Genomic DNA, 24209 nt, shown 5'->3' with positions numbered 1-24209 from the left:
CTACAGCCTCCAGGGCCCATAATAAACATTATTGATCAGCAGAGCAGACTTCAGGACAGGTGAGTGTAAGATATCTGACCCACATGTGACAGGGGAGGTGGGGTGTGTCATGTCTCTGGGGGTATATTGATTATTTTTCCTCCCGCCATCTTGAGTTTTTCTGCAGTTTAATCTTGTCTGTTTAGGTGAAACTGTGCTTCTCTTAGGATTGTGTGCCAGCTGCTCCATATGTGGACCCCGAGATGATTACAGAGTAATTAATGTTTAACTTTGTAAATACCTGAATGTGACGAGAAAAATGAAACGTTGTTTTGTCGAGAGCTCAGAGAGAGAGTTTGGTTGGAGAAAATTGAGTTTGACCCCTGAGGTTTCTCCCTGATCAGTGGTGAATGATCTGCTTTTCCTAAATATTTCACAACCCTGCCAGAAAAGATCCCTGGCTTTTAGAAACATTTGGTTGCAATTAGACTGAGTGTCTGTTTCGTGTTCCGACTGTTACCATTAGTCAGTTTTTGCATCATTATGCAAAACAACTCATTATGTGCAATAAAGTCACGTCACATCCAGAGGTTAGTAAGCCATACGGCTGGTGACTAAAACCCAGATAAAGTCTGGAGTGTGCAAAATTGCAGCCGGACTCGACATCTGGTTTCCACATTTGTGCGGGAGAAATATCTTCCTCCAATAATGTCCATCATGTATTTCCCCAACCTTCAACGGTGTTCCCTCCAGCCCATCCAGACGCTAAGCACAACCAGATGTACAGCTATAGAGTTCCACTTTTACATTTTCTGAAAATATGGACCTCCCAAGATGCTTTCTATTATCTTAAGGTGTTTTTTTTTTTTTTTTTTTTCTTTAATTCAGTTGCTTCAATCGGAAGAAAACTTGTTAACAAGGGTTTAGTCAAAAGCTCTGTTATCACAACACATGACTCTAAAATGTTGTTTGTTTGTTTGTTTTTTTACAATTAGTAAGTAGTTCAGGCGAATATTACTTTATATATTACCTGATCATAGGAGCTACATTCAGAATCTGCTGTGTCTGTGTGAGCTGGACTGGCTCCGCCCACACATGCCCATCTATGGGAGGAGGAGGAAGTACTTCCCCTCGTGGTGCCATGTGCCGGAGCAGAGCTGCCTGATTGTGGGAGGAGACTACTTTTTAAAAGCTGAAACAAGCCAGGGAGAGAGAGGACACACTTTCTTCACTTCTGGAGCGTCGTTCCAGGTATGGGGACGATTAGTGCTGCTGGAAAACCAGTAGAAAGGGAATTCTGCATATGACCCTTGTCAATAATGGACTATTTTTCTGTAAAGTCTTGCACTACGCTCTTCTAACATTGCCTGAATGTGACTCTCACAGGTTTCCTGAAAACGGCACAGCAGCACCTTAAACGTAGCCTCACGTCTCAAACTAACAATGTTCTGGTTTCCTTCAGGAAGACCTCAGTTCCTGTCCCCACAGTGATGAGCACCCCCTGTGCATCAGTGTGCAATTAGGTTGGCATCCCCACAATTACAGGACACACACACACACACACACACACACACACACACACACACAGCATTTAACCCATGTGTAAGTTATCTGAATTAATTTTGTTCCACATACTTCTGCATGAATTCACACACGCACGCACACGAGCTGAAACACTCCGGAGAATAGATAAGCAGACTCCAGGGACTGACAACTGTTCCCTGAATAAACAAGTGCTCCTTTGTTTGCTGCATCCCACTCGTCCTCATCTCTCCCCACAGCTGCCACAAACGCCTGCACCACTGTACACACAGGAATATACCAAAACTCCGTGTCACGCCTTATTGAGCGCTCATTTAAAGCCTGCTTTTCATACGATACCATCTGAATCAGGGCCGGCTCGTTCTCGCACATTAGCTCACCTGGCTTAACACGAGGAAACGTATTAGAGGACAGTCATTCCTTTGCTGGAAGTGTTTTCCAGTCCTCGGACTGAAAGCCGTGTCCCCTTTCTGCTGACTGCTGAGGAGCTGCACTGGTACTTTGCCAGAGGTTTCTGGCTGCATGTAGGCGGACAGAGTGGAGAGGCAACGACTCCCTTGCCTCAGACATGCAGTACGTCTGGGGGGGGTGGAAATGGAGCAACAGTCATAAGGCTAAGGAAATTATTCTTTCCTCACCTATCTATGCAAATGGGTTTTCCCACAGAATAGATATTGTTAAAAGCTCGATGTGCTATGCAGATTTGGGCTTGGTGGGTATCAGATAAAGAGGATGGATTTTGGAAGGCGACGCAAAAGTATTATTATTTAGATGTAATGAAATGTGGAGATGGAACAACCCGTAAACAGGGTGGATCCCCCCCCCCCCCCCCCCCCCCCCCTGTATTATGCAGGCTGCAGCAACAAAGAAACGTGGCTGGAGAATTAATTAAATTGGAGATGTTCATATCCAAATGCAAAGAGGGCAACTCTGGCCTGATCGTGACAGAGGAGCAGCCACCGGTGGGGTTCCAGGTGGCGTGGTGAGCTCGCCTCATTAGAGAATATTATCCTGCATGCCTCACAGCCAGAGTCACTGTCCCCAATCCTTCAAGCTCCCCACCACACACCCAACGCTGGAAGAGACGTTTACCCTGGAAATCAAGGGGGGGGGTCGAAGGCAGAAGGATGACATTAATAGCTAGGAGCCCCACGTAGCCAAATGTTTTCTTTTTCACCCCCCTCCTCCTCCTCCTCCTCCTCCTCCTCCACTCCTTCCGTGATTGACGGGCAGCTCAAAATGTAATTACTCTGTACAAACCTTCAGGAAATACATTGTTTAACATTAGAAGGACACGATCAAATAGAACAAGAAGAACGAGTGCAATAACCTCTGAGGCCTCTGTGTGTGTGTGTGCGTGCGTGCGTGCGTGCGTGCGTGCGTGCGTGCGTGCGCGCACGTGATTATTGGCGTGCAAAGAGGAAGGAGGTTTTGGCAGCGCATCGTTTGTGTTTTTCACTTTTCCTCCATGAGCAAGAATGGAGAGTAAAGCTGATAGACGATAGACGCAAAGCGGATCAGACAGATGTGTGGCCGTGTGTGGGTGGCCCCGCCCCCAGGTTTCTTTTGTTGTTCTTCTTCAAGAGGACCCTCGTGCTCTCTGGAACTCTCTATGGGGCTTCTAGTGAGTCAGAGAGACCTGCGTTCCCTCTCTCTCTCTCTCTCTCTCTCTCTCTCGCTCTCGCTCTCGCTCTCGCTCTCTGTCTCTCTCTCTGTCTCTCTCTCTCTCTCCGTCTCTCTCTCTCTCTCCGTCTCTCTCTCTCTCTCTCTCTCTCTCTCTCTCTCTCTCGCTCTCGCTCTGTCTCTCTCTCAATAAGTGCACAGCAGACTCACTCCAATGTCCGCTGTGTTTGAGTGGATCTATTATACATAATCTCTCAAGCAGTATTATTTTCAAAGAGACTTTACCAAATCACCTCAGACCAGAGAATTTTACCCTTTAGTTTTGAAAAGGTACAAGTGTGTAGAATGTCTTCATATTTGTTGTGGACTGAGTTTCTAATTCATATTTTTTTTTACTAGACTCTTCGGTAACAATGCTCTAAAATTAGGCCTCATTAGATTGCTGAGTGTTTCCTGTCATCCTCTCAAGGATTTGAACGCCACATTGTTTCATCACTGCAAATCCATCTTCTCATCGAACGTCTTCAGTAGTTTCCTGGTGAGTTGGAGCTTAAACCAGGTGACTGGGTGAAAGTGGAAGAAGGCGCTGGGCTGGCCCCCATGTCCTTTACATGCTTCATAACTAATTGACTCTTCATCATTATACTACATTGAACCCAGCCCACTCTGTGAGGAGTATTGCCAGAAAGCCAATTACAAGGAAGTTGACATCTAACTAAAGGTGTAAAAGCACAGAATTCGTTTTAATTAGGTGGAGCAAAGACGAGTACCATCACCATTAATTCTTAGTGATGCTTTCTTTTACAATCTATTCAACCCCAGCTGCAAGACTACCGGTAAGCTATGTTTTTGTTTGCAATCCTCATGAACCCATTTTTATTCACAAAAATGAGCACAAGCAAGGTGTGACCGTTTCATTAAAAGACAGTGGCCTATTTTGAATTGCATGGAAACAACATATCTAAAGTGTTTAAGGGTGTAGAGTCAAGTGGTGTTGGACCAGGGACTGGGTTTCGTAACGCAGGAACAACGGGGAGCGAAAGTGGTGTTCACAGTACCAACTGCATACGTACATTTATTTGCTTGAGTACCTGAACAGCGTAGGTGATTTGGTCTCTGCAGCCCGTGAATACCACAGACACATTCGTTAAAGTGCTGTAAACAGTGCAGTGGTGGTCTTGGAGTGGTGGTGAGGAGTTCAGGCGGGTCGCAGCTGCAGGGGGGAAACTCATCTCATCGTCAGCCTGCTGATGCAGGAGCTCCAGTACAGCTTGATCGGCGGAGGCTGAAACATTTCTCTCACAGGTCTGTGGAAAAACACTCCCAACCACGGACAACTGCTCGTCTTTTTGTACTTTTTCACCCACTGCAGTCCTTTGCAGCCGAATCCGCCCTCGGATGAGGCTTGGAAGGACTTTCTCCGTACAAGCGACAGGCTCCAGGTGCTGAACCGCAGCCATGTCCTCTTGTCCCCTGTGGTCAGACCTCCCACCATCATGCCCACTTCATTATAGAGCAGAAGACCTAAACAGGAACACAGTCATGCATGAGGAAAGCGTACGCAGCCTCGTCATACAGGAAAGGTCTGGCAGGAGAAGCTGTGGTGGTCAGGCATCCTATTGTGTGATATTTTCTCAAACTATTCATCCTCGTCTGTTTGTGTTACGGTTCACTCGGGAATCTTGTCTCATCAGTCTGCGGCCGGCCAGTAAATTACAATTCATTCAGTTTACTGGTTGAATAGATTAAAAGCAAGCAGTGGCCTCTTATTACTGCCCAATCCTGTTCTCATTAGTTTGTGTGTGCTACCCTTCAGTTATTGAATTTGTATTTGAATTTGCTCCATTGTCAGATTTCCAGCCCTGCAGGCACAACACAAGAAACATTGAAGTCATTGTCGAGATGTTTTTCCGTGTGCACACGGTTAATGTTCCCAATCCTACAGTCAAACGCCTTCAACACTCTGTTCTCTCCTTTTAAACAGTTTAATCTGTCTAGATTCATCTTTTTAGTTCTTCATTCGATGGCAAGGCTGCAAATATTAATTTCCATCGTATTTGAATCTGTTTACAATTTTTCTGGTTGATGGTTTTGCCAATACTACAGTCTTATCTTTCAGTGCAGCCTGTTTACTGATATTATATTTAACTCTGATTTGATTTGTTGTCAAATTTCTCTAGAATGCATCTTACATAAAATTGATGTTGGATCGCCAGTAGCTTTACCATAGTTTCCACACATAGAGGCGTCAACCTCTGTCCAGAAGCTTTTGTTATTCATCAGAAATAATGCTAAATGTCTGAAAAACTCAGATATATAAAAAAAAAAACAACATTGCAGACATGGCTGTGTTTGGCAAACGTAGTTGTATTTTCTGTCAAACAGGCATGAACAACAGTGTCTCTGTGCCACTGGAGCTTTTCTCTGAAGGCTGTGCGTTTGTTTTCTAGTATTAGATAAACTGTGACTTGGATACCCCATGACGCATTCACCCACTCATCTTCTCCGTGTTGTTTGGAGTGGAGTGAAGAGAGCCGCCTGCCTGTTTAAGTCCGTTTATGTCAGTGTCACCGAGTGCTTCGCAGCCTCAGCCGCTCATTAACCTCATCCTACAACCACACAACCAACTGGACCTTTCATTTTCCATTGATTCTTTTTTTTTTTTTTTTTATGTATTGATTTCCGGTAAGGTTGCTGTTTGACCCTGCCACCGGTTGTTTTGTTTTTTTGGTCATGCAGTGATGGGCTCACTCTACCAAGTGGAAACAATAGATGGTGACAGGCAACAAATGAGCGAGGTCAAATCAGTCCCAGGACATCACATGGAGTCCACCTGACCCACCAGAGCAGTGTGTCGTTTTTTACCCTGAAAGAAGAGACATTTACAGGAAGACATGGCTCCACTTCTGTCTGTCTCACAGTTGAACTTCACATAGATCAGTGATTTATTAAAAAAATATCTATTTGTCTCTATTTGAAAGTGTCTCCGTACCCACACAGCTGGACAGAAATGGCTTCATTGAACTGATGGAGAAAATTAGAGCTGAATGCATCTTTTGGTGCAAAAGATGGTAGAAACTCATCATTGCACAATTTGTGTCCCTCGACAAAAAGGCTGTGAACTACTGGTATAAGTTACCAACATGGCCAATAGTTTAAACTAGTTTAGATCAGATCAAGAGCTGATTTGTTGGATTTTCACTGATAAAGTCATTTTGCTCATGATCAATGCCTTCCTCCTCCTCAGTGTGTGAGGAAGGATGTGATTGGACAGCTGCCTTCTTGCTTCATATGAAACAGTTGAACGCATGGATGGATATTTGGCTCTTTAAAGCTCTGACCATTGTTTCCAGAGAGAAAGCAATTAGAGGAGTCCTCACCCACGCAGCACCAGGCCTTGGCGTCACCGCCTCTCTGACCTTTAGATTGTGCTGGTTTTACTCTAATTATCCAGGCATGGTCATTTACATGTGCACACGACAGTTATGATCACTAATACACAACACACTCCAGTCTACTGTGTATAGTAAGTGCGAGTATACAGACATTTCACAATGTGAGATTTTGAAGCGACGCCTACAAGATGTTGGTGTAGCGCTTTATAATCTGTGTCCTTGTGGCTTCTCCTGTACAAACAGTCGCCATAACATTATGTAAGTTGGTTCGCTGGAAGTGCAACGTTGCACCAACACTGCCGTGTTAATCTAATATTGCCTGCAGCTAATGTGAGGATATCAGGTCACATGACCTCTTTGAAATGTCGTCAAGCGTTTCGCTGTGACACACCCGGGATCCAGTGCAATAGATCTGTTTACAGGGAAATAATTAAATACCAACATTTTTAGTTGAGTTCTCCATTATTGTGTGTACAACCAGAAAAACACCACTGAAAATACAGCAATAAAGAAGGATCCGACATGAGGCCAAATGTCTGTTGCGCTCTAAGAAACGGCAGAACGTCGTCAAATTTAAAATGAGGACATGGCTGCAAATCCCAACAGGAAATCTGGTGCTTTCTTGCAGAAAACGACATCCTCAGATTTCTCCACTTACAGCATACATTATAATGAGTATCACTGGCGGAGGGAGGAAATAATGGTATGTTTGCGATGAAACATGTCCTCCAGCTACGTTGTTGAAGATGGAGATGAGAGGACTGTGGCGTAGCGGGAAATCCTGAGGACCAAGTAAATAATCTCCTTTATTACACACGGCTCGGCTGCATGCTTGCTTCAGGTCTTCGGCTTTTAATGGCCAAGGATAAATGCTCAGGCGAGAGAGAGAAGAGAGAGAGAGAGAGAGAGAGCGCAGACACACACACACACACACACACACACCCACACACACTCCAGTGGGGATATGAGCAGCACTGCAGTGTGTTTGCACCCTAATGTAACTGGGTTGTTTTCACCATGTGGGCTGATATCAAGTGTGCTTTGCATTAATACACTACATATGTTGCACTTATGTAGGATTAATTTACCACGAGAACAACAAGACACTAATAAATTCCCCTTGAAGTTTTGTGTGTGCAAGCAGTTTGACGGATAACATAAGATTTGGAAATGAGAAATGACGCGCTCACACTCTACTTAACTGCCCCTCCACTCTGGCTCACGCAATACACACACATTACGAACTCCATAAATAGCTGAATATTTTGGGCTCACAGTTTGAAATTGGTTAAAGACGGGAAAAGGCTGTTGAGGGATGGGGAAACGTTTTAAAAGTTATATAAAGACACTAACGATTTTGAGTTTTTCACCAAGATCTCATTCGCTTTGAATTAGGGATGTACCGATACCGATACCGATACCGGGTATCGCTGCATCTCCACTTTGAATGGCACATTTTTCACATTATTCCTGAATGAATTTTTTTTCCACATGTTTTGACAGTTTTTTTGTGTTCGTGCAAAAATCCGTCAGAAGAAAAAAATGTCAATCAAAGCGGGTCCGAGGACAGGGGTTTTGAGCAGACACACAAAATGAGCCTGTCTGGAAGTGAAACTTGACCTCCTGAAGTGTTATTTTCAAAATATTTTCTTCTCGAGAGAAACTCCACAGCCATGAAAGGTTTGGGTGTTTTGTTCCTTTCCAAAGCTTGGTTTGGCATTCAGGCCAGCTGTTGCCTCCTCCAGCACCGTCCCTTATCTGCTGCTGCACTCCATCTTTCTTTTCTTCCTCTGAACATGCAGAAGAACTCATCCATCGTCTGACTGCTATTGTCCTTATCATCGTTGCCTCTTCCTCTCATATTTGCTTCAAGTCTGATGCAGAGGTCATCTCTCTCTCTCTCTCTCTCTCATCTCTCTCTCTCTCTCTCTCTCTCTCTCTCTCTCTCTCTCTCTCTCTCTCTCTCTCTCTCTCTCTCTCTCTCTCTCTCTCTCTCTCTCTCTCTCTCTCTCTCTCTCTCTCTCTCTCTCTCTCTCTCTACATTTTTTTTTTTTAATACATTTTTACTTTCATATAACAGGCTCCCCATTTCATTCCCTCACTCTTGTCCTTCAGTCGGTTTAATCAGCCCAACATATTTATTACTGCCGCTCGTGCTCCGGGGACCTATTCCCCGTCTTCCATAATGGGCATATTTCCTTATTCTCCTTCACTTAGTGTCATTTAATTCCTCCATTTTTTGCTCATACAGTGGATTTAGGGCGAATGACGTTAGCGAAAATGTTTTTATATCCATCCACTGCCAGTTAATACCATATATTGAAGAACATTAATATTTTTTTCCGCACTGGATTTATTGCTTTGAAGATCAAAATCGTCAGAAGTGAAATTGAGTCTGCATAATGTTTGCTGCTGTTACTTTCTGCTTGTGTGCACCCGTCACAATAAACCAAAAATAGAAATATATCCAAGCACAGATTAAAACTCAAAGCAGGGCCAAAATTATCTCCTAAAAAAGTAATAGTATTTCCCAAAAAGATACTTGAATACTAAATTCATGGTTAGCTTATTTGAATCTTTGTTTGTTTTTGTGAATTATTTGGGATTGGTGAGTGTACAGCGGATTCGCAGCTATTGATCACGCTAAATATGCTTCCAGTAAAGGTCGAAGACGGCGGATGATTTGTTGTGGAAGCTTTTATGAAAGTCTCAACGACAAAAAAATCAATGATGCTGACGAACAACAAATCAGCCGCACGTAAACATGAGCGTGATCGGCTGCACTGTAAATGTAAAAGAGGAGTGTCCCGGTAAAGGTACATTCACTAAACAATACACTGATTGTCAAGTCAGTTTATTGTCAGACAGAAACGGCGTATCACCGGTGACGTTAATGATTTCTTGTGAGTGGTCATATGATGGAGTTGTTTCCGTGAGGATTGAACGACTCTATACTGACAGTGTTTATGTGAATGTTAGTCATTTCAAATATTGTAAAGACTTTTGAAATTATTGATGGGGTAAGAACACTAAAATAGTGACATGAATTTGGCATGAAGCACTCGTTGTAACATTATGTGTCACTTTTAGTTTATTTCACTTGTAAGAGTCAACCTTTAGGGCTGTTTTAGGCCACGTAACATAAACGCAGCTACGACTCACCACAAGCAACGATTCCTGAAACTGGGCCACAGTAGAGATCTGGATCAAATCTGCATCTAAAGGAGGGGAGGCTGATATTTATGTCTCAATTGGTGACGTGGTGTTTTTTCCAGGACTCTGACTGGCTATCATGGCTTTGTGCGTCTTGCTACACTGCCCCCTACAGGTCTGGCTGCCCATAGCAGCTTCGAACCAGGTGGATATGCGGGTCCATATAAATGAAGATTTTTTTTTTTTAAAGGTAGAGTGAGAAATGTTCGTTTTTGTAAAAACACTGGTGCGTGTAAACATGGCCTCAAAGAGCAGTCAATTCTAGTATAGACGGGATTAATAATCAAATCTTATTCATGTCACTATGCAGCACCGGAGAGTGTAAAGAGAGACGTGTTTCCATGTCCTAATTACTGTGTATGTACAATATTTGGCTTTTGACATGAACAGTATTCAACTGCCTATTATACCTTCAACATGACACTAACATAAGGAAGAACAATACAGTAATTAATGTGGTTAACACACACACACACACACTTCATAAAAATGAGAAAGACTTGAGATCAATTTGCAAAAGCTGTTACTGTTTACCTGTGTTTATTCAGAATTAGCCTTCCCATCCGTCCATCCATCCATCCATCCATCCATCCATCCATCCATCCATCCATCCATCCATCCGTCCATCCGCACATACGCGTGACTGCAAGTATTCTTCTGTACACTGTATATCAGTGTGATGTGTATATAACTGTTCTGGTTATTGTTACTTATTATTATTGTTGACATCTGTTTAAGAGATTAAAAACAGAATGACGGTAAACACATTCTGATAATAAATACGTAACAACAGAAAAGGCTTCAGCAGGAATATCAGGTCATACGAGATGTCAGAACAGATCCGGCAAATAAATATCTATTTAGGCGCTAATTTCCTGGAGCACAGGACAAAAGCACGGCAGCTGTTGACGTCATGGGAGCTATCACAACGTGTTTGAAGATTCCAATGTTTGTAATTAAATGAACATAATCCGAAATAAAATTCTCTGAAATTAAGTGATAAAATAGCATTTAATAATGAAGAGTTCCCTTTTAATGATTTCTTCATTTATTTATTTTGCATAACTGAATTGACTGATAGGAAATTAAGTCCCATTTAATGTATTTTTAATTAAGTATGAAACACAGTGTCTGCTGCTGCAGCTGTTGCATCGTCACACTGTGCTGCCGGAGAAGAAAAAATGTATTTGCAATCAAACTCCAAAGCAGCATTGTGATATTCCTATTCGTATGGTCTCAGATTTTATACAGAGCACTTTCTATCATTCAGAGAAGTGTCAGAAACTTTGTGTGAAATTGTTAGTCAGTGTGTCACATTGATTTATTCTCATCTGATATATGGCAGCGCACATATAATCCCCAGTGAAGCACAGGTACACAGGTAGTATTCCCCCCGCGGAAAAATATTCAACTCCCAAATCCTTCACAGGGCAACGTTTACTTCTGTGTGAAACATTTCCATACCGGGACAAACAATCCTATCAAAGCCCGGGTGGTGACTGCGGGTGCTTTTGTTTGTTGGTGTTTGTGTGTATAGATAGGCCTTGGTGGAAATCAAGACGGTAAATAAAACCTTTCTTTCGATGCAAGTTTTTTTGCGATGTCTATACGGTCATCACTCAAGCAGCGGGAGTGACAGAGAAAGAGTGACTCAGTAAAAACTTCTTAAAATATGCATGTTGTTTACGCGATGATTTATTCATGAATGGCTGTGTATTCCATTATGTGTGGGCTGCCTGTGTGTCACAGGCACTGACAGTAGAATCACTCAAGGGAAGAGTGCATCATACGAAATGCAGCTGAACAGATTTTGGATGATCTATACTGGTTAGGTGTTGAGTCCAGCTTTTTGATTGATGCCGACGATGCTCCGTTCTCGGGGAAGGAAACTCCCTTTCATTAATTTTTCTCTCCTGCCTCCAGATTTTGACCCCAACCTGGGCATGATGGCTGGAATTACCCCCATGAACCCCATGATGCCCGGCCTCGGAATGGTTCCCACACCTCTATCCCAGGACCTGCCAGTTATCAAGGAGATCATCCACTGCAAGAGCTGCACCCTGTTCCCACCCAACCCCAGTAAGTCAGAATATTATGCAACCCCCACCCCCCACCCCCAATCGCTCCAGCCTTTTCCTCCGCCGCCATTATAATATCAGTTCTTTGGAGGCAGCAGCTTGACATTAACATTCTCGAAACAAGTCCAGCTTCCAGCCACATGGTATGGTTTAAACTGTCTCAATTTAATTAATTCATGTTTCTTGAATAGTTGAATAAATTACACATTTCCACAACCCAGTGGACGTCTTGAAATCACTCGTGGATTCTTTAAGTAATCCAAAACCTTCTAATTGTGTCTTAGCACTGGAGGACACTGAGCAAACACTCACATTTCAGAGACTGTTGTCTTTCCAATCTTTGTCCCACTTTCTATGAAAAATGAGGAGGCAAAAAAAAAGGGGGGGGGCGTTGATAGATAAAGTCAGCATGGTAATGCAGCTTTATGGATGCAAACCGCCGTTAAACCGAAGAAGTAGAGACAAAATAAGTTGTTGTGAGCGTTCCCTTGTTCTCTCATGTGATTAATTTCCTCATTGAGATTTCAGACATTGCCTTTGTTAAATGTCATGCCTTTTACTGGTATTTAGTCGAGATTCTCAATTCAATCGGCCAAGAAATTAATAGAAAACACCAGAGTGAATACAGTCGCACGTCAAGGTTTTATAAATCAGCATGGTTTCTCTCACGGTTGTAGAATGTTTTATTTATTTTTTTACAGAATTCAAATATTTTAAAATGAAGAAAGCCTCTTTAATGTAGGATAGAGACTGATTGTTAGTAGCTTCACTGTTTAGTATTATTGCAAATAGACACATCAGTAACTTTCATTTTAGAAAAAGAAACTTTCGTCTCAGACTCAGTGAGATAGTTTTATAATTGAGTCACGCGTAATAGAAACCCAACTTTATGGTATGAAGTTCTCTGCATGCATGTATGTGTGGTTTCTTTACAAACGCCAAACCTTTATGACACAAAAACACATAAAACATTGAGTTTTCACTTGTAGACGTGGCCTTGAATCTGTGGCCTGTTCAGTGTGGTACTATGCTTCGTCTCAAAGGTTTTAAACTGCCCCACAAATGTTTTCCAGTAATTGTTATTTTATTCCTTTGTAGCTTTACGACCACTTCACTTTGGGTACAAGTGTTCAAACATTTTCACACTAAAACCTACAAAAAAGCATGGCACGAGACGGGTTCATTTGGCCAACGCCTGGTTTGGTGTTGGTGAACTCATCAGTGGGAGCAGAACTCAGGAGGTCCAGGACGGTGGAGAGACGGTCGCCGTACTGCACAAGTTCATGTTTCACCGTCCTGCCAGTTCAACACGTCGACTGCACTGATGCTTTAGCCTCGTCTCATAACCCCCACCCCCCAAAAAAAAGAACTATAGCCAAAATGTACTCCTCTTTTCTTGTGGCGACCATACGTACAAGATAATTATCATTGGAAGATGTTCAGTCCGTTGTGTGCTTGTGTAGTTTCTTTCAACCTTGAATTGAAACATTTTCACTCATTGGCATCACAACCACATGAATGTTAGTTGTAGAATAAAGTATTTGTATTCACTCTAATCATCACATTCTCTGTCTGAATAGCCTTTAGAAGTAAATAAGCTGCAGTGTTCCTCTTTAATACTTGTCCATCTTCCAAGTTCCAGTCATCAGCCTGATCCCCAGGAAGTGCTGGAGCATTCACACACACACACACACACACACACACACACACACACACACACACACACACACACACACACACACACACACACACACACACACACACACACACACACACACCTGTGGAAATGTTCAGGGCAAATCGCTTTGTGTAATCCCAGTAAAGGTGTGCGGGACTAGTTGTTGTTTATATTTATCTCACTGCCACCTTCCAATTATCCAGAGTCGGGTGGAGAAGTGGTGGGGGGTCCTTTGATTGATCCCACCTTTGCTTTTCAAATTTCCTGCTCCAGGAAAGTCTCTGCCTGGGGACTTTGTCAAACAGGCTTTACATGTCGTCGTCAAGGTGAACTGAAACAAAAGCTCCTCACTGCGGGTCGCATTTGGGAGCTTACAGTCCTTTAACAAAACAAAACATACACACACACTTGCATTCTGTTGGGGGAAAAAAACATAGTTTCATTGTTAATTTAATTGTATTTATTTTTCTATCTTTGCCGTAAAGCTGTTCTCAGACATTCCCTCGTATCTGCAGTGTGTGTTGCAGCTCAGGATATAAACTGTCACAATACACCACGGGGAGAAAAGCTGATTAAAAGTTTACCTTCGCCCAGGAACATCTTTCCAGCTAGTCCTCGGGAGCACGGCGAGAAATGAACCAGGTACTCTGTTCAAGGGCACATATAAACCCCGAGGCTGAATAAGGGCTCAGCTTGTCAAGAAATTACCCAACAGCTTTCCAGCCTGTCACAATTACCCTCTGACAAACGTAAGAACTTTCACCCTGCGCTGTTCGTGGCCTTGCGTTGCATGCATTAATTGGGAAATGGACGACCCGGCTCATCGTAGTCTGAAACAATCTGTGGCCGAAAACCTTCAGCGGTTGGATCGGCGGTGGCGCCTGGACTCAGGACTTTATCGTCAATCTTTACCCTTCGTTTCCTGCTGCCTCTCTACTTTGTTCCACTTCCTCTTCTCTGAACTTTTTTGATCCCCATCTCTTACTTTAGATCTCTTCTGCTCGTCACCTATTTCAGCATCACACAAAGCCAATAATCTCTAAGCCTGGTATTTTAAATCGACAGACATCTGAAGAAAAACTGCCTGGACTTGATTGTTCTCATGAAGTTTGAGTAACTCTGTCAGAAGTAAAGCCCTGAGAGAATCACCACCTTGGTACGGTGGGCTGATTGTGTCTTCATGACCCCAGGAGCTGTTTTGTTGTTTCTCCCAAACTAAACTGTGGCGGCTCACAAAACCGAACCCACTTCAAAGGCTTGAATAAGATGGTTTTTGTCTGGAGCAGCTCTTTTTGCTTTAAGTGAGCTGAAGTCCATTGGCCTCTGCGGCTCTTAATTGCATCTCTGCCTTGTGTTGGCCTCACATTGCCTTCCACTGAAATGGACAATCAGCCTGTCCTGCGGCGGCTGACAGCCAAATGCGAAGCTGCTTCGATTAGAGCTGCAATTAGCAATTATACTTTTCCTCAGACGTGAAGTGAAGATTGAAAATGTGGCCTGCGTACGTTACACGGTGCGAACGATTGCTGATTGGTTAAGCCATTGTGAGTGGCTCTCTTTACACAATGCGCGAGTTAGGCGCTCCTTCTTTTTCTTTTTTCCTTTCTTTCTTCTTTTTTTTCAGACCTTTAATTGATGAACTTTACGGGGATTCGCTGAAACACTCAGAAACAAAAGAAAAGTAGCCGAAGCTCAAAGTAAATTTTCCTGATCTGCTTTCCGAGCATCTTCTTTCCATGGAGAGGATCCAGGATTCAGCACCTTCTCGGCGTGTCTCTTCTGTTAAGTTATTCCAGCCACGCTGCGAGGCGACACCAGGGCAGACCTGGGAAATGCTGCAGGAATCATATATCCTACTTAAAGTGAAAATGCCTCAGGATTCCCTCAAGGAATGGGAGAAAATAGGTGGCGAGAAGGATGTAGGGGACCATTTGTGGACCTCTGCAGCCCGCAAACCTGACTCTACGGAGAGAGGTGGAATATAAATATATAAAGACGAAACCTTGTGAGGCATTTCCTGCTGTTAGTGAAGGAACAAGGCTCACAGAATAATTGTGTCAAATAGGCCCTGTCAAAAACTGCAGTCTGCAGATTAATACTGTCAACGGGAAGAAGACAAAGTACTTCTTTGACATCAAAAACTATAAGATATGGTTTTTGACTTTTGATTGTTTGGAGTGTAATCATATTTTTCATCTGTTTTACCGAAGCAATTTTGCTTCTGTGTAAGACAGCACTGACATGTGGGTGAGAGGAGAACATTAGTAACAGCGGTGAATCATTATTCCATACAGCGTGCTGTCAAAGCTGCTTTATTATTCAAGAAAGCAATGCCAGCGAACAAATGAAGAAAGTATTTATCCAGACAACCTCCAGTTCACCAGAAGTATACATTCAGATTCTTTGAATCTCCCAGTGAGACGACTGGAAAATCAGTGGATTCGGCTTCACAACTGGTTCGATGGTTTGACGGGTTATAGAGCGCGTGAGACATAAAGGGAAACCGGCGCTGCCATTAGCTGCATCGCAGCCCCTTTCAGCAACCGTCACAGAGAAAGCGCCGGCGTCGTGGCAGCAAGGTTGCATATGGTGTCCATCACAAGTCGTCATTACCCTCCAGCTGTGCACACTCAACCTGACGCCGCGTGAGGCGTCCGCACCCACTGACCTTTCAGCTGAGCAACAAAAGCCCTTCAGCCCTTCCCCGCGCCTGTGGCTCCTCCCACTCTGCCTCCTTAGTGTGGAGAACCTTACCGCCACTGCACGTCCTCATCCAGCTCTTTCCTCGCTCATTTGTCAGTCACAGCCTCCCGATCAGCCTTGACCACCCACTCACCTTCTCTGCTCATCCATCAACCATCTTATCTGGTCTCTAGAGACTTTAGACTCAGCATCAGGACCTGTGGATTTACTTTGATTGCCAAATCATTTATCAAACACTGCGGTACTTGATTTTCTTAATGTACGCCAGGAACAGTGAATGTCTGGACGCTTTTAAATCCCATTTTAAAACGCATCTTATTACTTTAAAATTAGATTTTCATTTTTCATTTAATATTTAAATGTAGTATTATGATTTTAATCTATCTTGTGTCTGAAGGGTGTCAGAGAATCATTTAGCATTTTGAAAATATCTTAATAGAAGAAGCATGTTGGAGCCTGAGGCCCCGTTAACAGAACAACATTTTCAACTGTTCTGAAATGCTGCTTGTGTGTACACACACACACACACACACACCATGGCTGGAGTAAAACACCCCTCTGAACACGAGCCTGTGGATTGACAGTGATAACGAAGTGGCATGACTCCCATTGTGCTGGGACATCAATCATTGTTAATGTTTAGAGCATTAGTGCGTCTGTGGTTTCATTACAAAAACTAACAACAGCACCTACTAATGGCCCAATATGCTAACTACATCATTTTGTGAAATGCAAAGATTATGTGTTTTTACCTGAAATGTCACATAAAGGGGCCTGAGCATACAGACGGTGTTCCTCAGTGTTGCAGGAGCTCATGATATTTCTGCTCTTCATTTGAGTGTGCAAGTCAAACTTTGCCTGTTGTGTTGATGACGGCAGAAGCCCAGAGGCATTTTGTTTTTGTGTTCTCCGTCCATCCGTGACGTCTCATTAATGCGAGGCATCAACAACTCTTTTATCTCTCTCTATGATAAAGTGATTAGATTGCAGCAACCAAAAGTCAAAGTCACTGTGACTTATTGAAGTCGCTGTAGGGTGGAATCTCCCAAACGTGACGTACAAATTTGTCAGAAATAAAAATCATTACCATATTTTCTGGAAGATAAGCTGTGACTTTATTCCAAGGCTTTGAACCCTGCAGCTTATAACACGATGTGGCTAATTTGTGGATTTTTACGGGTTAACAGGCTTCATGCCAGATTCTACTTTCACATGTTGTTTCTAGCGACTCTGCTTCTCCAGAACTGGCTTTAAAAGTGACGTTCCTGCTCCTGGTGAGCTCGTCTCGTGCTGCTTCCCGCGGTCTGGAGCTCCAGCAACTGACTGCCGTCCGTGATGCGTTCAGGTGCATCATGTAAACTACTGTGCTGGACACGGAGGCTGAGGAATCTTCCTCCTCACAATCACAATCAGCAAATAACCGATAAAATACTTTATCAACAGAGATAAAACACTTGCTGATTATGTATCTGTCTCTCTGTCTGTCTGCAGGCTTCATAGTGCAGGAGCTGCTCAACACAGCCTGTGTGCAGGAATTTATGAAAATATGATCAATCCCCGTGTTCCTGCAGTGAAATCCTTGCCCTATTACAACGTGGAACTCTGCGGCTTATCGTGAAATGCGGCATATGTATATGCACATAGAAATTTTGCAGGTTCGGCTTAAATTCAGTTGATCTCTATAGTGCAGAAAATACGGTATTTAGATTTTTTTTCAAAAAGTCACTTTTACTTGGGGTTTGTGCAATTTTTAATAAATGTGATATCTCCTGAATGAACTTTTTATTTTAATAGAGATATAAACCTTTGTTCGTACCAGATTTGGTTCATCTTGGTTCATAGGAATGTATCTTTTGCCATAGTCAAGAAATTGTCGACTGAAATAAAGTGAAATATTTTCTAATTAGTTTGGTTGCAACTTTTCTATTCTCCTCAACAGATGAAAGCAGTGAAGTTTCAGGAGAAATATCAGTAACTCAGAAGTGGGTTGTGATGTGAATGAGCTTTCATCAGAGCATATTAAAGAATACTTGAATTGAATTCATGAAACAACCAACGTCCCCGAGAAAAAAATGAAGAAATGTCCACAAATAGACAGTGTGTGTGTGTGTGTGTGTTTGTGAATGCCGGCCATGGAGCAGTGGAGCCTCTGCTCTGCGGCGTCCCTCCCAGGAGAATGACAGGTTTTTCGCGGTCCAGGTGAAGGCTGGTGATGACTGCTGTTCTGCATCAGGCCACCAGGGGGCCTCAGAGCCGGCTGTCTGACCCCGCTGGACTGTAAATCACTCTTTTTATTTGCACTGGTCTCCATGTTAACCCAGGCCGTTCACTTGGATTCACGTCATCATGAAAATGGTTAACCTGTTTTTCTTATTTACTAAAGTGCAGTCGCTTTGGCTCTTTACAATTTACAGTTTGTGAAAAGTAAGTTTGTACTTACTGCAATCTGGGTCCTTTTACCAGTGCATTTGCATAACCTGTCGATTTAGAAGGAACATTGGGGTTCAGCTGCACGGCGAGGATCGTGAACGCCTCCCACTCCTGCTAACATTCAAACGCTACCATTATCCTAACAAATGTAAAGAGCGTGCAACACCAAAACATTTTTTGGGGGAAAGCAATACAAAATAAAAGCATTTTCGTTATAAAACGTTTTTGTCATACTGCCGTCATCAGCAAACAGAAAACTACAAAAAATGAGTAAAATTAAGTTGGGAACACTCGATCTTTCTCAGCCTCCTCCATCTTGCTGTGACATCACAGCAGTGCCAGGCTGTAAACTGTGGCGGTAACAGTAACATCTTCTGATATTTCTGATAGGACAAATGAGGGACTTTTAATAGAATATGTCCCGTGTGGTGAATGTCTGCTCCAACGAGCCTCTAGCGTAGACGTATGCTAGTAGATCCTTCACTATATGTGTCGAGGCTCGAGTCTCCACGATATAATGAATGATGTACGGTGTAGACATACACCACTTAGTAAAGGTCTACTACAATATGTCTATGTATGAGGTAGCTCTGTGTTGAAGAAGCACCACAACAATATGAAAACGTAGAATTCCCTGCGGGACCCAGACGACGCTTTCCTCCCACAACTTCCCCGTTCCTCTCCAGCCTCAGACTTCCCGGAGATAGTTTGCTGTTCAACACTTCAACATTTTCAAAACAGTAAAAGTGTCAACATTCCAGGGGGCATCCGATGAAGGCAATTATGCTTCTCACTGTTATTTTTGACAGCGGGAATAATTTAATCATGGAATATGGAGTCATAAGCTCTTTAATGGGGAAATTCACAAAATGCTCCTTTCTACTTAAGTTCCAGTACGTAGCACGTTGGTTATTGCTGCAGTGCACCTGCTCTCCTTCCTCCGCCCTCACTGCTCCATCAGCCAGTCCTGGACTGAAAAGGTCAGTTCATTTGGAGCTCTTTGTTGCATCTGCCAACAAAGCTTTTTCTTGCTATCGCAAGCTTTTTTCCTTGCCACTTTTTTTTTTTTTTCTGTCCATGGCAACTCAAATCTAGTTTAATCCATGAACTCTGGAGGTCGCAGGATGAAACTTCTGTCAATGTTTTTTGCTTTAACGGTCTCGTTAAGAGTGGAGGCAGGGATGAGCCCTGGTGGCTCGTGTGGGGAAACGTTGAAAGACGAAGGCAGCCCTGCACTCGCCTGGACTCTGGAACATGGGGTTTTGCTGCGAGTGCATGAAGCGCTCTGCTGAGCTTCATTGTGTGCTGGAAGTTGGAAGCCAAAAAGCAAACTGGCCTTGGTTTGTTAATATTCACATTATTTCTTTACATTCTCTGTTTTCCTCGTGTTTGTTGTTGCTTGACTGTTTATATATAAACAGTGTAGCCGTCAGTAAACTTAAGTTATCATTGTTCAGAGTTAATGCTTATAATTCTATTATGTTGCATAACTCCACTTGTGTGGGTCTACTATAGTAGCAAACATGCTAGAAACATGTGTGTGTGTTTGTATTTACAGTGCTTCACTTTTTCCACATGTTGCAGCCTTATTTCAAAATTCACTTTGAGATCAATAGTCACTTTTAAGAAAAACTGAACTGAATCCATTTTGGAATAAGGCTGTAACATAACAAAATGTGAAACCATGTGAATATTCTCCGGATGTACTGTATATATGCAGTTTATTTGTGAGTCTGCTTTAAGATTTCTTTGTGTGTACACATATCTGTGCAAATGCAGTTCCCTTTCTTTGTGCGTAGTACAATTAATTCATATATTTCATGCTCAATGTGTGCATACTGGGTGTTAACAAAATGCCTGTCAGTCTATGTCAAGGGCAAAGAAAACACCACGAATGGATGGAGATAATTAAAATCTGTTTGTAAAAATCCAATCATTCTAAGCTGAAGATGAAGATAAGTCTTCAGTACTCTCTTATAAATGTAATTACATACAGACGTAAGGTACTTTGCTCATATGGACCGTTCGTCTTCCTGAAAACTGTCTTGGTTTCGTCTTCCTATTCATGAATTTGTAAACACACCACCCAGTGTGAAATGTGAACAATGTGAAAGCTGCGTTGCCGGCTCACAACCAAGGTCTCCCCCGGTTCAGCTCCTCACTTTGTTTTGTAGAATTAGACCAACTCCCCTGCTGAGAATCTTCCTGGCGGTTTGTATCTTCTACTCCAGTAGTGGCTCGGCGTTGGCACGCTAACTGCACAGCTGACGTAGAAAGTTAGACACAACAGGAAGAAACATGTTTTTAATCAATATATTGTATATATGCCAGACACTCTCAGGCCTAATAATACTACAAAAGATATTTTTCTTTAGATTTTGTCGTACTGGACAAAGTTCTTGTTGGGTCTCAGTGGGTTGTCCCTCTTCCAGCGTCTTCTCTGTTCCAAGGTATTTGAATGTACGCCACTCAGATGCAGCTCAGTCTTTGAGATCCAGCTAACGTCGCAAAAACAAGAGTTGTTTTCGTAGCGTTGAAGTTTAGCGGCCGGGGAGTAGCGCTGATAGTGACTGTGAGGCCTTTACAGCACACATCCAGAAATTCGACATCCTCGGCGTTCCACTGATTAGCCGGTTCACTCCTCATAGACCCCGCTAATCACATTCATCATGGATGAGGAGTCTGATCTATTGGAGATTAGATCAGTCAACACTCATCTGTGTTGAAGAAGTGAATTTCTTTCCCGTGCAGCAGACCTTCCACATGAGAGGATTTACACTCACTTTGTGGCCAGGAGATTTCATTTTCATGCTTGGAACAGTTGGATATTCACATTTATCTAAGAAAAGAAATGATCTGAGCATATTGCTCCAAGTTATCATTATTCATGCATTGAGTTTTATCATTTTTCTTAGGTCAAGAGTGCTATGTTTTAAATATGACAATTGAATGTTGCTGCATCAGCCTGAAAGTCAAGCTTTTGATTTAGTCATGTATAGATTTTTCAAAAAACTATAAATTCTTCTAATTTGGCCGTCAGTATTCCAAGCCTGGAGGGGACTTTCGGGTTTTATTTGGGATCTTTTATACTTATTATACATTTTAATTTGTTTTTACCTTGTTTATAGTAATGAATGTGTGAGGTTGTGCTCTGCAGTGCATGTCTTCAGTTTCTGTTCAAGTAATTGCTTGTTTCAGAACAAGTCGGGCGTTTCAGTTTTTTCCCATCTTTATATTTTGCACATCTTTCTAATGTGTATCTTTTCGTAACTATATAGGCTTATATGATGCAACAATAAATACCAGGTGATCTTGTGAGCTCAGATGTGTAATTTAAACATTTTCACCATCAAACTGCTGCTTCTCAAAACACATATTATTTATGCTCCGATGTGGATTTTAATGATCTGGAACAGCTGATTTTTTTATTATTTTTTTTGTAACATGTGTATTTCATCTATGTAATCTCTAGTGCAAGAACACACTGTTCTATTATTGATATTCCAGTCTTCTCTATGTAATTCGACTCACTGAGGGTTCATAGCTGTATATTGTCTCCTTTCAACAGACCTCCCCCCTCCAGCCACGAGAGACCGACCTCCGGGGTGTAAAACAGTGTTTGTCGGTGGTCTGCCGGAAAACTCCAACGAGCAGCTCATCATGGAGCTCTTCGGGCAGTGTGGCGATATCACAGCCATACGCAAGAGCAAGAAGAACTTCTGCCACATCAGATTTGCCGAGGAGTTCACCGTGGATAAGGCGCTTTTCCTGTCGGGTGAGCCGTCGGCACTCTGAAGCCTCCTCCTCATCCATGAAGTGGTTATTGAGGCTATATTTCACTGTGTTTCTGTCAGTTTGAGTACCCGTAGCGAAGGAGCCGACTGGAGGTAAAGCTCCCATTCATATTCCCATATCCAATATTATGTAATGCGCAGCGGGAACTCATCAAGGCTCGCATGGTCATGAAATCCTCCTAATTAACAAAAGTGTGTGAGGACTTGAAGTGAATATTGAGTTGCTCAGAAAAAAGTTACTGCATCTAAATTTTGTATGAATTCTGCATTATTTGTGCCTCTTTTTTTAAATTAGAGATCTGATTTGTGCTTTTCTCGTCTGAGGTTCGTCACAGGAAGTTTATTATTTAGAGCAGTCCAATTTGCCAAGATTATTTAAAAAGAAAAAAGACTTCTTGAATCTCAGCTTGGAATGTTTACATCTGGTGGCCACGAAGAGGAAATATGATTGAATTATTAAGCGTGTTCCCATGTTCCTGCGTTGACGAGCTCATTAATAGAACATGTGAACATAGGGAACATAGGGAAAATGTGTTTTGGGTTTTTTTTTAAGTGTTTTTTTTCCCTGTTTTTCTGCTTTTCTGTGTTTGTAATTCAAGACAGTGACAGTATAACGAGTCAGAGTTCAACCACAGCCTCCTTGAGACCCACACGGGATGAAATAAATGACCGTCATGTCAAGAAAAGTGCCTCCACAAATGGTGTGGGACGAGTTTACGGGTTCTTATCTAATCTTCACCCTCACAGCAGCTTGTGGACTGCAGACGCACTAAATCTCTTGCTGCCAACTGATGGCTGTACATTCATGCTTTCAAAATAAAACGCACACACATCTAATCTAGCAGCCGGTTCTGAAAACCTCTGCATCATTGTGTGTTCATGCATGTGCAAATGCCTGCGAGGGTGTGAGGATGGTTCTTGGTCCTGACGGCCTCTCTTCCTCCGGTGAGATGTGGGAGCCCACCGTCCATACATCACAGCAGTGCCACTGCTGTGCAGTTTGTCCATAAATAACACCCGCCACACACACTCTCTTACACACGCAGTGTGCAAACAAACAATACCCAGAAACGACACACACTCCACGAGGCCCGGCACACCAAGATCTGCTGCTATGAAATATTGAGGCTGTGTTAGATTGGGAGCCTGAAGCACCGCGAGCAGACTGAAGGAGAAACCCCTGAACTCTCACTCATTTCTTTTCCCGTTTGCGATGGTGTCTGTTGCTCCCCCCCTCCTCCTCCTCCTCCTCTTCCTCCTGTCCTTTGATGATGGTACGCTGAGCCTTTCAGGGAATCACGCTGCGCATCATTATTGTGTCCAGCGAGGGCACATGCATGAGACACACACTCAGGATCATTTTGACCAATTAAATCACAAACTGGGCATGACTTCACTTCAGGCCGCAACCGGCCATTAGTGGAAATTGAGTAAGGAGGAAAGTGTGAGAAGAAGAGGGGGAGTGGTGAGGAGGAGGGGGGGTAATGAGGGATATTGTGGTCGCTCAGTGCCTCTAGAGAAGTAATTGGCCTCCCCGAGTCTCTGTCGTGTATCGACAAAAGGATACAGGACTCCTGTCCTCCACAAAACCCTACGGCTGCAGTATATCATCTCAAACAAAGGGATCCCTGCAGAGAAATGGGTAATGAAAAAGACACGAGAGGCAGACCCCAATAAAAGGCTTTTTTTTTCTTTTGTTTTTTGAGAAATACAAATTGTTAGGTGAGGGAATGCAGCTCAGTCCTGACAATAAAAAAACTAAACAATAGCTCAT

General features: G+C 42.9%; 1 protein-coding gene across 3 annotated transcripts in view; it reads left to right on the top strand.

Moving 5' to 3' along the window:
• Positions 1-24209, top strand: part of enox2 (ecto-NOX disulfide-thiol exchanger 2) — a 205475-nt gene that overhangs the window by 148894 nt on the left and 32372 nt on the right. For 2 of the 3 annotated variants that reach the window (XM_080502061.1, XM_080502062.1), the window contains 2 exons: positions 11676-11831; positions 22186-22416. In XM_080502061.1, coding sequence (XP_080358187.1) covers positions 11676-11831; positions 22186-22416 — 387 coding nt within the window. The remainder of the gene's footprint in view (positions 1-11675; positions 11832-22185; positions 22417-24209) is intronic. The other variant, XM_080502063.1, reaches the window with a different exon arrangement.

The sequence above is a fragment of the Blennius ocellaris genome (genome assembly GCF_963422515.1).
Source record: "Blennius ocellaris genome assembly, chromosome: 9".
Taxonomy (NCBI): domain Eukaryota; kingdom Metazoa; phylum Chordata; class Actinopteri; order Blenniiformes; family Blenniidae; genus Blennius; species Blennius ocellaris.
The sequence above is the reverse complement of the archived record's forward strand: the minus strand, read 5'-3'. Positions and strand labels throughout refer to the sequence as shown.